This window comes from Oncorhynchus masou, chromosome 29 (assembly GCF_036934945.1).
Source record: "Oncorhynchus masou masou isolate Uvic2021 chromosome 29, UVic_Omas_1.1, whole genome shotgun sequence".
NCBI lineage: Eukaryota > Metazoa > Chordata > Actinopteri > Salmoniformes > Salmonidae > Oncorhynchus > Oncorhynchus masou.
In genome coordinates, this window is record NC_088240.1 from 12257608 (window position 1) to 12271689 (window position 14082).

The following is a 14082-nucleotide window of genomic DNA, read 5'->3' on the forward strand; positions in this document are numbered from 1 at the left end:
AAGCATGTTGTAGGCCGAATTGTTATTTATCTTTGGAGAACAGAGGAGAAGATCTGCAGAAGATCACACCTCTAGATGTCTCTTAAAGCAACTTCCTCACTACTGACTAGAGGTCGACCGATTAATTGGAATGGCCGATTAATTAGGGACGATTTCAAGTTGTTTTCATAACAATCGGAAATCGGTATTTTTGGACACCGATTTTTTACTTTTTTTATTACACCTTTATTTAACTAGGCAAGTCAGTTAAGAACACATTTTTATTTTCAATGATGGCCTAGGAACGGTGGGTTAACTGCCTTGTTCAGGGCAGAAAGACAGATTTTTACCTTGTCAGCTCCGGGATTCAATCTTGCAATCTTACGGTTAACTAGTCCAACGCTCTAACCACCTGCCTTACATTGAACTCCTCGAGGAGCCTGCCTGTTACGCGAATGCAGTAAGAAGCCAAGATACGTTTTTAACGCTAGCTAGCAACTTATCTTATAAAAAAAACAATCCATCAATCAATCATAATCACTAGTTAACTACACAAGGTTGATGATATTACTAGTTTATCTAGCGTGTCCTGCGTTGCATATAATCGATGCAGTGCGCATTCGTGAAAAAGGACTGTCATTGTTCCAACGTGTACCTAACCATAAACATCAATGCATTTCTTAAAATCAATACACAAGTATATATTTTTAAACCTGCATATTTAATTAATATTGCCTGCTAACATGAATATATTTTAACTAGGAACAATGTGTCACTTCTCTTGCAACAGAGTCAGGGTATATGCAGCAGTTTGGTCCGCCTGGCTCGTTGAGAACTGTGTGAAGACTATTTCTTCCTAACAAAGGCAGACAACTTCGCCAAACGGGGGATGATTTAACAAAAGCGCATTTGCGAAAAAAGCACACTCGTACCTAACCATAAACATCAATGTCTTTCTTAAAATCAATACACAGAAGTATATATTTTTAAACCTGCATATTTAGCTAAAGGAAATCCAGGTTAGCAGGCAATATTAACCAGGTGAAATTGTGTCACTTCTCTTGGGTTCATTGCTCGCAGAGTCAGGGTATATGTAACAGTTTGGGCCGCCTGGCTCGTTGCGAACTAATTTGCCAGAATTTTACATAATTATGACATAACATTGAAGGTTGTGCAATGTAACAGGAATATTTAGACTGATGGATGCCACCCGTTAGATAAAATACCGAACGGTTCCGTATTTCACTGAAAGAATAAACGTTTTGTTTTCGAGATTCGGATTTTCCGTATTCGACCATATTAATGACCTAAGGCTTGTATTTCTGTGTGTTATTATGTTATAATTAAGTCTATGATTTGATAGAGCAGTCTGAGCGATGGTTGACACCAGCAGGCTCGTAAGCATTCATTCAAACAGCACTTTTGTGTGTTTTGACAGCATCTCTTCGCAATGCTTCAAGCATTGCACTGTTTATGACTTCAAGCCTATCAACTCCTGAGATTAGGCTGGTATAACCGATGTGAAATGACTAGCTAGTTAGTGGGGTGTGCGCTAATAGCGTTTCAAACGTCACTCGCTCTGAGACTTGGAGTAGTTGTTCCCCGCGGCTTTTGAGGAGCGATGGGTAACGCTGCTTCGAGGGTGGCTGTTGTCGATGTGTTCCTGGTTCGAGCCCAGGTAGGAGCAAGGAGAGGGACGGAAGCTATACTAATACACTGGAAATACTAAAGTGCCTATAAGAACATCCAATAGTCAAAGCTATATGAAATACAAATCGTATAGAGAGAAATAGTCCTTCAATACCTATTATAACTACAACCTAAAACTTTTTACCTGGGAATATTGAAGACTCATGGTAAAAGGAACCACCAGCTTTCATATGTTCTCATGTTCTGAGCAAGGAACTTAAACGTTAGCTTTCTTACATGGCACATATTGCACTTTTACTTTCTTCTCCAACACTTTGTTGTTGCATTATTTCAACCAAATTGAACATGTTTCATTATTTATTACAAATAAAAATACAATTTGTAAAAAAAAAAAAAAAAGGCCGATTAATCGGTATCGGCTTTTTTTTGGTCCTCCAATAAATCGGTATCGGTGTTGTAAAAATCATAATCGTCGACCTCTCCTACTGACTCACAGAGATCAGATTCATCATAAAGCTTAACATACTAGATCAGCCTAAAAGCTATGTCTCAATAGGAAATGTCAACATAACCAAATCTGCAGGCATTAGTAATTGGAAGGAGGCAGTGCACTCCTCAGTCCTCACAGGGACAACGCCCTGATTCAACATGTCAGTCAGCCTAGTAGAGCTTGGTACGTGTTTTTATAGCAAACAAATACCAAGGATCATGTGCATAGTATTTCATAATCCTCTTGAAGGGTGAATAACAAAAATGGCAGTAAGATTCTATGGAGCTTGATTACTATTCTCCACCAGCAAGTGTGACATCACACAATGAAACACAATAAAAGATCACAATGGACATGGATTTCAACTGAGGGCAACACAACAGATGGAAGGGGGAAATCACATAGCCTACCATAAGCACAGAACATTGAAAACATTGAATTACATTTTCTATGTACAGCCGAGGCATATAACAACAACGTCATGTTTGATCTCGGCATCATAGCTTTTTGTGATGGAAAAAGTAAAAGCCTTGAGCAGTTTCAAGTCAGTGTCCTCTGAGTTAAGTGCACATAACCAGTACCCAAACTACCAGCGAAACACCAGTCTAGTCCTGGCCCACACACTTGGGATGCCAGTCAGTGTAATGGAGAGCCAACCCCAGGAAGAGTGGCGTGTAGGAGAAGACAGCTGAAGGTTTGTAAACAACCACTACGCTGCTGCAGGCAATGAAGAAATATCAGAGGGAAAAGGGATAAAGTAACCCAATACATGTTGTCATTATAGTAACAGTGGACCGTTATGGTCATTTTTATGATCCCATAACTGAACCGTAGCCTCTGTCATATGCCTACTGTTTACTCTTAAGATCATGTAGTCTGGTGTTCCATACTCATAGGACTCTGTTCCTTGCAGGCACTGCAGCTGTTGAAAGAGACTAGGTTATCATTCTCTAGACCAGTGGTTCCCAAAATGGGGTACTGCAGGGTAATAATATAATGTGTGTAATGTAAATAATGTATTTAATTATAAATAGATAGATGTGCTAGTAACAACAGATTCAACTATTTTCGCCAAGGAGTTTGTGGAACAAGTTTAGAGGGTGAAATAAATGTGACTAAATGTGTAGAATTACAGGAAATGACCTTTGACACTAACATTTCTTCTCCGATACAAAGAGGGGGTCTTGAAAATGTTATTTCCCAGGGCCCAAGACTTGGTAGTCCAGCCATGCGTTGCAGCAGTCATTTTTAAACTCCTTGTACGCCACTCAGTGGCGGTTCTAGCTTGTATGGCTCCCTGGGCAACCCCCCCCCCCCTTCAGCGCAAACAAAAAAAAGATTTTAAAAGAAGAAGAAGAAAAAAAACACCATTCTGCACTGACTAATTTTTATTCAGACATTTGGAACAACACAAATAAATGATCAAAAATACATTACCCATCCCCCAATGCTGTCAACCAAGAGTCAAGATTAAACCAATTCACCTTGGTGGTGTGCAGACTGGTTTAATATTATTCTTAAAAGATTTCATACAAACCAGAAAAAAATTCAACAATTTGTCTGAAACTATATATTCACAGTATTATGAATGAATTGTGGTTTATTTGGTATCATTTCATAGTGTGATTGATTTAACCAATTGCATTAGTACTGTACAAAGTTAGAGGTGTGCTTTTTGATAGAATCCCCCACTCCCCCTACCTTGGGCTTCCAATGGGGAGACCTGAGGTCAACCTACCCCCACCTGAGTGGGAGACCTTCCCAGACAGTAGCCTGCCTAGCTCACAAACTAGAATCAGGGCGCCCACTCCGACAAGGTTAATTGACCCACAGTCCCACACGGTGACATGATATCATTGACGTGACGTGCAAATGAGCGCTAGAAAACCGATCGTGAAAATGTCACCATTCCGATTTTTTTGTGTGCTGGTGCCCCGTACTGCCCCAGGCAAGATGCCGCCCTGGGTGGCTGCCCATGTCGCCTGTACCTAAATCGGTGACCATTTTTAATCGCACTCTAAAAGTCTGAGTTGTGTTATGATATTGAGGGGGTCCCTGATGAATTTGCTATCACAAAAGTGGTCTCCTGCCAGTACAATTCCCACTGAAGCAGATTCATTTCAGAGTCTCTCTCTCTTTGAGTAGCCCATTCGCCTCGAATCAATGGATTATTTTCCTGTGAGTCAAAGAAAAACAAACAGCATTGCAGTGCCTTTGAACACTCACTCTGATTTTAAAGCTTTGGCTGTGGGTTTTTCTTACGGAATCCTCCAACATGTGCTCATGTTGTGTCTCAATTAAATCTGTCACACATGAAACGTAACTGAGATTAATGGAGAGCCGTGTCTGGGCGGAAGGAAGCAATGATGATGTTTGTGCTGTAGTTCTGTGAAATCCAACAGGGTGTCAAAGATTATGATCAATTATTAAATTCATGGCCCCGTCTCACTCACACACACACACACACACACACACACACACACACACACACACACGCAGAGTGGAGAACTGGATGGGTAGGAGGGAGAGCTAATGTGTATGGGGTCTACTGCATGTGTTGAATGTTCTATCTGTACATATCAACACTAGACTGAGCGCTGCATTGTTGGTTAGGGGCTCGTAAGAAAGCATCATTGTAAGGTCTACAACTGTTGTATACGGTGCATGTGACTAATAACATTTGATACGGGGGGGAAAAAGAATGGGTTTGAAAATACACAAGACACCATGGCCCCGATTTGTTGTTTTATTATGGATCCCAATTAGCTGCTGTATGGGTTCTTCCTCATTCATTTAGGATAGGACTGATTTTTTTCAGTTACTTCAAACTGATTTTAAACATGAGCATAAATTCTTTAGTATCGCCCATCCTCTAACAGATGCCAGAACCCAGTGGGAGATAAACATTGGAAAATTGTCTAAGAAATGAAAAGAGAGACGGCGAAAGAGAGCATTTGACCTGTCTGGATGTTAGTGATTGCACATAGTTCAAGTTCAGCAATGGTTTTATGTTAAATGTTTACATTGTTTCTTGCCATCAAATGCCAAGGTTTGATAGACAGACAGAAGAATGTCTTCAATCATATTTACTAATTCAGGGCTGCCAACTTAAAAAAAAAGAAGAAAAAAAAGCAGATAGGAGTGAGATTTGCTCTGTTAATTTCATAACCCCTAGAGAGGGGACTGAGTTTGGCTTCCCAGGAAGATTTTACTGTTTAAAGCTCATTTCCTTTCCAATTTCACAATAACAAAATCAAATTGTATTGGTCAAATACATATGGTTAGCAGATATTAATGTGAGTGTAGTAAAATGCTTGTACTTCTGGTTTCGACAGCACAGTAATATCTAACAAGTGATCTAACTACTTAATACACACAAATCTAAAAAGGGGTGAATGAGAATATGTACATACAGTGGGGCAAAAAAGTATTTAGTCAGCCACCAATTGTGCAAGTTCTCCCACTTAAAAAGATGAGGCCTGTAATTTTCATCATAGGCACACTTCAACTATGACAGACAAAATGAGAAAAAAAAATCCAGAAAATCACATTGTAGGATTTTTAATGAATGAATTTGCAAATTATGGTGGAAAATAAGTATTTTCGTCAATAACAAAAGTTGATCTCAATACTTAGTTATATACCCTTTGTTGGCAATGACAGAGGTCAAACGTTTTCTTTAAGTCTTCACAAGGTTTTCACACACTGTTGCTGGTATTTTGGCCCATTCCTCCATGCAGATCTCCTCTAGAGCAGTGATGTTTTGGGGCTGTTGCTGGGCAACACGGACTTTCAACTCCCTCCAAAGATTTTCTTTGGGGTTGAGATCTGGAGACTGGCTAGGCCACTCCAGGACAGGTGCCACTCAGAACAGGCCTCGCCATGGTCGACCAAAGAAGTTGAGTGCGCGTGCTCAGCGTCATATCCAGAGGTTGTCTTTGGGAAATAGACAAATGAGTGCTGCCAGCATTGCTGCAAAGGTTGAAGGGGTGGGGGTCAGCCTGTCAGTGCTCAGACCATACGCGGTACACTGCATCAAATTTGTCTGTATGGCTGTTGTGGATTACTGGAACCATGTCCTGTGGTCTGATGAGACCAAGATAAACGTATTTGGTTCAGATGGTGTCAAGCGTTTGTGGCGGCAACCAGGTGAGGAGTACAAAGACAAGTGTGTCTTGCCTACAGTCAAGCATGGGGGTGGGAGTGTCACGGTCTGGGGCTGCATGAGTGCTGCCGGCACTGGGGAGCTACAGTTCATTGAGGGAACCATGAATGTCAACATGTACTGTTTCATACTGAAGCAGAGCTGGGCCGAAGGGCAGTATTCCAACATGATAACAATCCCAAACACACCTCCAAGACGACCACTGCCTTGCTAAAGAAGCTAAGGAAAAAGGTGATGGACAGGCCAAGCATGTCTCCAGACCTGAACCCTATTGAGCATCTGTAGGGCATCCTCAAATGGAAGGTGGAGGAGTGCAAGGTCTCTAACATCCACCAGCTCCGTGATGGAGGAGTGGAAGAGGACTCCAGTGGCAACCTGTGAAGCTCTGGTGAACTCCATGCCCAAGAGGGTTAAGGCAGTGTTAAGGCATCATCACTTCAAACGCATTCCGTCGTGGTGTTATTGGTTGGCCTATTACTACTGGTTGTACCAGTAAAATGTAAGTTAGTTATGAATCGCATATCACCATACAGCTGACACACTTCATTAATCATTTTGACTTCAATTTGGTTGTCCAAAATACTATCAGCATGCACGGCGTCTTTGCTGATGAATGCCCTGATCTCTGGCCAGTCAATTGGTTAAATTACATGGTTGTTTCGTCTATTAAATCGCTTCTAATAGATTTGAAAATGTTGCAATAACCATGAATTTAACAGAATGTTTGTTTATAATGAGGGACTTCCCACGTTTAACCTGGACACAAATAGTAGGAATTTGCACCGTCTTCAGCCATGACCGCATGAGAAATTACACACTAAACTAAAAAAAAAAAAAAAATGTTGATGGGTAGTAGCTTTGCTGGCATGCAACACTAAACAATACATGAATTGCACTAAAACAGTGACAAACAGTGCCCACAAACTGTTAGGGCCTACATAAAGATGTCCCAACTGCAGAGGCCCAACCGCAGTCCCAACACATTACCACTGCTACACCTGGCCATCAGCGGAGCCTTGTCTGCCAGCTAAACAGTTCACTCAACCTCAAATATGGTATAAAGGGACGACGAGCTCATAAAAGGCAATCCAGCATTTAGATTAAGACATTCATGAGCAAGCTCTGATGGACGGCGTAAATATGAATATTTCTTCAGCACTTTTAAAATGTACAGCGACAGAATTCAGAACATAGACAATACTGTAAGAACGACCTCTGTACCACAAATCAAAACCGTAGGATAAATAAAAGGGTCAGATAAAAATCAGAAAATGAAAGCTCTTACAGTATTCGATTATGACATTTCTTTAAAACAGGCTATAGGCTATGTGCACCACCAAGTCAGAACAGTAGGCTAAATTATGAGGGTGAGGCACATGGGCTACTAACAGCTTACTACAGAACATACACTTTAGAGGTCGACCAATTAATCGGAATGGCCGATTAATTAGGGCCGATTTAAGGTTTTCATAACAATCTGAATTTTTGGACACAGATGTATTTATTTTTACACCTTTATTTAATCTTTATTTAACTAGGCAAGTCAGTTAAGAACACATTCTTATTTTCAATGACGGTCTAGGAATGGTGGGTAAACTGCCTCCTTCAGGGGCAGAATGACAGATTTTCACCTTGTCAGCTCGGGGGATGCAATCTTGCAACCTTACAGATAACTAGTCCTTGTGCACTCCACAAGGAGACTGCCTGTTACACGAATGCAGTAAGCCAAGGTAAGTTTCAAGCTAGCATTAAACTTATCTTATAAAAACAATCAATAGGTAGTTAACTCCACATGGTTGATGATATTACTGTATTACTCTAGCGTGTCCTGCGTTGCATATAATCTGACTGAGCATACAAGTATCTAAGTATCTGACTGAGCGGTGGTAGGCAGAAGCAGGCGTGTAAACATTCATTTAAATAGCACTTTCGTGTGTTGACCAGCAGCTCTTCGTTGTGCGTCAAGCATTGCACTGTTTATGACTCCAAGCCTATCAACTCCCAAGATGAGGCTTGTGTAACCGAAGTGAAATGGCTAGCTAGTTCGCGTGCGCTAATAGCGTTTTAAACGTCACTCGCTCTGAGCCTGTGGTTGTTTCCCTTGCTCTGCATGGGTAACGCTGCTTCGAGGATGGCTGTTGTCGATGTGTTCCTGGTTCGAGCCCAGGTAGGGGCGAGGAGAGGGACGGAAGCTATACTGTTACACTGGCAATACTAAAGTGCCTATAAGAACATCCAATAGTCAAAGGTATATGAAATACAAATGGTATAGAGGGAAATAGTCCTATAATTCCTGTAATAACTACAACCTAAAACTTCTTACCTGGGAATATTGAAAACTCATGTTAAAAGGAACCACCAGCTTTCATATGTTTTCATGTTCTGAGCAAGGAACTTAAACGTTAGCTTTCTTACATGGCACATATTGCACTTTTACTTTCTTCTCCAACACTTTGATATGCATTATTTAAACTCTGAAAAATCATAACCGGTCGACCTCTAATAGACTTAGTATTACTTTCTTAGCTACAGTATCTCCCTGGCATATTACCTCATTTATGCAATACATTTTTGGACTCATTGTGCAGGAAGGTAGAGGAGGCTGTCCTTCGTGGGCAAATTTTGTCATCAAAGTCTGGCATTCTCTGGATTTATGGTACTTTCAAGACAACTGGGAACTCGAGGAAAAAAACAGCGTTGAATCATGAGGTCAGTGATCTTCAGGTTTCCCTGACTTCGATTCCGAGTGTGATGACCATTCAAAACGTATTTTCTCAGTCAGAGCTTCTTTCTTTTTTCCCCGGGTTCCCAGTTGTCTTGAACGCACTGAAGTCTGAGATTTCCCAGTTGTCTTGAACGCACTGAAGTCTGAGATTTCCTAGTTGTTTTGAACGCACTGAAGTCTGAGATTTCCTAGTTGTCTTGAACGAACTGAAGTCTGAGATTTCCTAGTTGTCTTGAACGCACTGAAGTCTGAGATTTCCTAGTTGTTTTGAACGCACTGAAGTCTGAGATTTCCTAGTTGTTTTGAACGCACTGAAGTCTGAGATTTCCTAGTTGTTTTGAACGCACTGAAGTCTGAGATTTCCTAGTTGTTTTGAACGCACTGAAGTCTGAGATTTCCTAGTTGTTTTGAACGCACTGAAGTCTGAGATTTCCTAGTTGTTTTGAACGCACTGAAGTCTGAGATTTCCTAGTTGTTTTGAACGCAACAGAAGTCTGAGATTTCCTAGTTGTTTTGAACGCACTGAAGTCTGAGATTTCCTAGTTGTTTTGAACGCAACAGAAGTCTGAGATTTCCTAGTTGTTTTGAACGCAACAGAAGTCATGCTGGATTGACAGTATGGCTATTGTTTTTTATTTATTTCACCTTTATTTAACCAGGTAGGCAAGTTGAGAACAAGTTCTTATTTACAATTGCGACCTGGCCAAGATAAAGCAAAGCACTTCGACACATACAACGACACAGAGTTACACATGGAGTAAAACAAACATACAGTCAATTATACAGTATAAACAAGTCTCTATACGATGTGAGCAAATGAGGTGAGATAAGGGAGGTAAAGGCAAAAAAAGGCCATGGTGGCAAAGTAAATACAATATAGCATGTAAAACACTGGAATGGTAGATTTGCAGTGGAAGAATGTGCAAAGTAGAAATAAAAATAATGGGGTGCAAAGGAGCAAAATAAATAAATAAGTAAAATAAATACAGTAGGGAAAGAGGTAGTTGTTTGGGCTAAATTATAGGTGGGCTATGTACAGGTGCAGTAATCTGTGAGCTGCTCTGACAGTTGGTGCTTAAAGCTCGTGAGGGAGATAAGTGTTTCCAGTTTCAGAGATTTTTGTAGTTCGTTCCAGTCATTGGCAGCAGAGAACTGGAAGGAGAGGCGGCCAAAGAAAGAATTGGTTTTGGGGGTGACCAGAGAGATATACCTGCTGGAGCGTGTGCTACAGGTGGGAGATGCTATGGTGACCAGCGAGCTGAGATAAGGGGGGACTTTACCTAGCAGGGTCTTGTAGATGACATGGAGCCAGTGGGTTTGGCGACGAGTATGAAGCGAGGGCCAGCCAACGAGAGCGTACAGGTCGCAATGGTGGGTAGTATATGGGGCTTTGGTGACAAAACGGATTGCACTGTGATAGACTGCATCCAATTTGTTGAGTAAGGTATTGGAGGCTATTTTGTAAATGACTTCGCCGAAGTCGAGGATTGGTAGGATGGTTAGTTTTACAAGGGTATGTTTGGCAGCATGAGTGAAGGATGCTTTGTTGCGAAATAGGAAGCCAATTCTAGATTTAACTTTGGATTGGAGATGTTTGATGTGGGTCTGGAAGGAGAGTTTACAGTCTAACCAGACACCTAGGTATTTGTAGTTGTCCACGTATTCTAAGTCAGAGCCGTCCAGAGTAGTGAAGTTGGACAGGCGGGCAGGTGCAGGCAGCGATCGGTTGAAGAGCATGCATTTAGTTTTACTTGTATTTAAGAGCAATTGGAGGCCACGGAAGGAGAGTTGTATGGCATTGAAGCTTGCCTGGAGGGTTGTTAACACAATGTCCAAAGAAGGGCCAGAAGTATACAGAATGGTGTCGTTTGTGTAAAGGTGGATCAGAGACTCACCAGCAGCAAGAGCAACATCATTGATGTATACAGAGAAGAGTCGGTCCAAGAATTGAACCCTGTGGCACCCCCATAGAGACTGCCAGAGGTCCGGACAGCAGACCCTCTGATTTGACACACTGAACTGTATCAGGGAAGTAGTTGGTGAACCAGGCGAGGCAATCATTAGAGAAACCAAGGCTGTCGAGTCTGCCGATGAGGATGTGGTGATTGACGAAAGCCCTGGCCAGATCAATGAATACGGCTGCACAGAAATGTTTCTTATCGATGGCGGTTAAGATATCGTTTAGGACCTTGAGCGTGGCTGAGGTGCACCCATGTTGAATGTGTATCCTTTTAAGCTTAGAAAATAGACCCGTAAACCCAGACTTGGACCACATCCCCACTCCACTGTATATCAGGCGAGTGATTATTAGATATAGCCAATGATTCCTTCCAAAACAGCTCATTGTTGAATTTGTTGTGTAATGTTTATGTCCAATGGCCGATGAGCACCGATACACTGTATCTATAATTTCTCTTGATATGACAAGGATTGAAAAGTATTTGCGAGTAGATTGTCAGCTTGATTCATGATGATGACTGCTAGCTAAGATTTTGAAATGATGATGTTGACATGATCAGTCCAATCAAAGCAATGGAAGATAACATGATTTGGTGTCAACTTATCTGTGGCCAATGACCTTGAGCCTTCTTGGATGGGCACTTCAATTGTAACTCTATGGCAGCACCCAAGGGGCTTGAATTTTCAAGCTATCCCCTCGATTTTGCGGTGACAGTGTCCCCATGAGTGGCTCCTAAGTCACTGCATCACTTCAGATCTAGGCTGTTTCACAACCGTCCGTGATCGGGAGTCCCATAGGGCGGTGCACAATTGGCCCAGCGTTGTCCGGGTTAGGCCGTCAGTGTAAATAAGAATTTGTTCTTAACTGACTTGCCTAGTTAAATAAATAAAAGTTATATTAAAAAATGAGTGACAGAATACTGAGCTAGGCTGAACACCTGCATTTTGGAACGGCCTTACTCGAGAAGAAAAAAAAAGAGACCATGTTTGTATAATGCTTTATTAACTCTATTATTATTATTTTTTTTACTACATTGTTTGCAAACTGGTATGTGACACGTATTAATACCAATGACCCCACCAAACTTCCCTGCTAAAACATACTGTAGGTCTGTCTGCTGCCTTTTCGTTGTCACAGCCTAAATGTCAATCACCAAACGAGGGGACTAAACAAATATGGATTAAATCGACTTCAGTACATGCTGTCAAAAGGCTGCATTTTGCAATAGGGAGTAACAGCAAAATAATGTCGTTGACAAAATCTCTCCATTCAACTCTTCTAATCTTGAGGGGCTTTTTCTTTAAAACGCGCATCCAATCACCTTGATTCATTACATAACTAGACCAATCATATGCTTTAATGTGCCGCGGTTCACAATGCTGTTGCAAGACAGGCCAATAATAATAATAATAATAAAGGTTCCGCTCGTGATGTTATTAAATTGGAAGTGTCGATGCTCCGATTTCTAAACAATTTGCAGCACAGTTAACGCATTGAATATACTGGATTAATTAGAAAAATAAAACCACTACTTTTCGATGTGTGAGATAAGATGTATCGAGTGAGCGTGATAAAAGGCTCAAATACGTGTGTCTCTAGGCTACTGCGTGAGATTTGGCAGCTCTACTAATTTCATTAGCAAGTGGGCAAATTGCAATAATCAAAACTCCGGATGACTAGGCCTGAAACTCGTTCTCTATATTCTGCAGAAACGTCGTCTTAAAATAACCAGCCATTATTCTTGATTTTGTAAGGACAAAGGGTAGACTAGACAGCAGGTGCATATAGACATTTCCTCCAGCTACAACTTGTAACCTATGCGAGGAAAGAATTGGTCAATCAAACATCCAATTCGGATATTTAAATTCACAAATGAAATGTAACCACAGTTATTTTAATAACCTCCACTTTCACCAAAGGGAACTGGCACAAAATCAGCAATTGTGCTAGTTAGCTATAGCTACCTAAAAAGGCATTGCTAGCTTGCTGTGGCAAGAGGGGTATTGTTACAGAATAGCAAGCTGCCCACGCGGAAAGGCAAGCGATCATTGCAATTAAACCAATCAACGCCATTGGTGTCTGAAGTGGGGAAACAAGTTCGCTGCATTGTTGTCAGCTTGTATTTCACATGTTAGTAATCTAATCGAAAACATAGCTAACTAACTGGTCGACGTTCACTGTAGCTGTGTGTGTTATTGCAAATTATTTTGGACACAGGCAGGCGCTCTTACCTAAGTAGTTGATCCTGACAGCATTCGGGTCATTATATCCAATGGAACGCTTGTTAACATCCCAAACCAGGTTACCAGAGCAGGACATAATGCTCGAACCTGCTTTTATGTAAAAATACCATTGAAATACAGTTGTAAACACTGTCTTCTAACTATCGCCTTCTGATGTTGTTCTCTGCGTGGCCGTTGCGACGTAGCTAGCTAACTAGAAGCCAACGTTAGCATGCGTGCTAAGCTATATACGGCTATGTTTATCGCAGCCTCTCTTCGGTCGCTTTATTCCTCTGATGTTATTTGGGTGGCTCTACTTCTCTCTCTTGTTGTGTCGAACTCCCTGGTTGAAACAACGATGGTGTGCGGGGCGTTCTATGCGTTCTATTTCTATGCTCGATAATATTAATCGAGACCGTCAACATTGCAGCAGTATGACGCAGCCCGCAAGGAGTAGACAAAGTCAGTACAGTATGATTGACAGAAACTGCTCTCCAATTGAAATCGCCGTTTACACTTGTAGGTGATGTCATGGCGACGTTGCCTAGTTAAGCACATGAGCAGAAGTACGTATTTACCACATATAGAACAAGGTTCAGTTATAAACAACATATGGTATAACAGTCGTCTCTCGCCGAACTGCGCATGTACCGGACGTCAATTCAAAGGCACTCATTCGATATAAAATTGTTTCTGACACATTAAAACGTATCAGTTTGTCACTATCACGAGGTTGGAGTAATACCATGTTTAACTACTGAAGACACCGGCTCGAATCTAGGTTTTGCCCTTTGATTTCGAGAAAATGGAATATTTGTCACTTCTCAAACCCCGACCTGGTCTTTCTGGTCTGTTTCACAAGCGTTCCCGGAAGTCTCGCGATGATGCGCC

At 41.4% G+C, this 14082-nt stretch overlaps 1 protein-coding gene across 3 annotated transcripts in view; it reads right to left on the bottom strand.

Moving 5' to 3' along the window:
- Positions 1 to 13883, bottom strand: part of LOC135518991 (DDB1- and CUL4-associated factor 6-like) — a 60873-nt gene extending 46990 nt beyond the window's left edge. Inside the window, exon 1 of one of the 3 annotated variants that reach the window (XM_064944011.1) lies at positions 13201 to 13883. In XM_064944011.1, the coding sequence (XP_064800083.1) occupies positions 13201 to 13288 (88 nt within the window). In that variant the 5' untranslated portion in view covers positions 13289 to 13883. The remainder of the gene's footprint in view (positions 1 to 13200) is intronic. The other 2 variants (XM_064944012.1, XM_064944013.1) reach the window with 2 other exon arrangements.
- Positions 13884 to 14082: the final 199 nt, after the last annotated feature.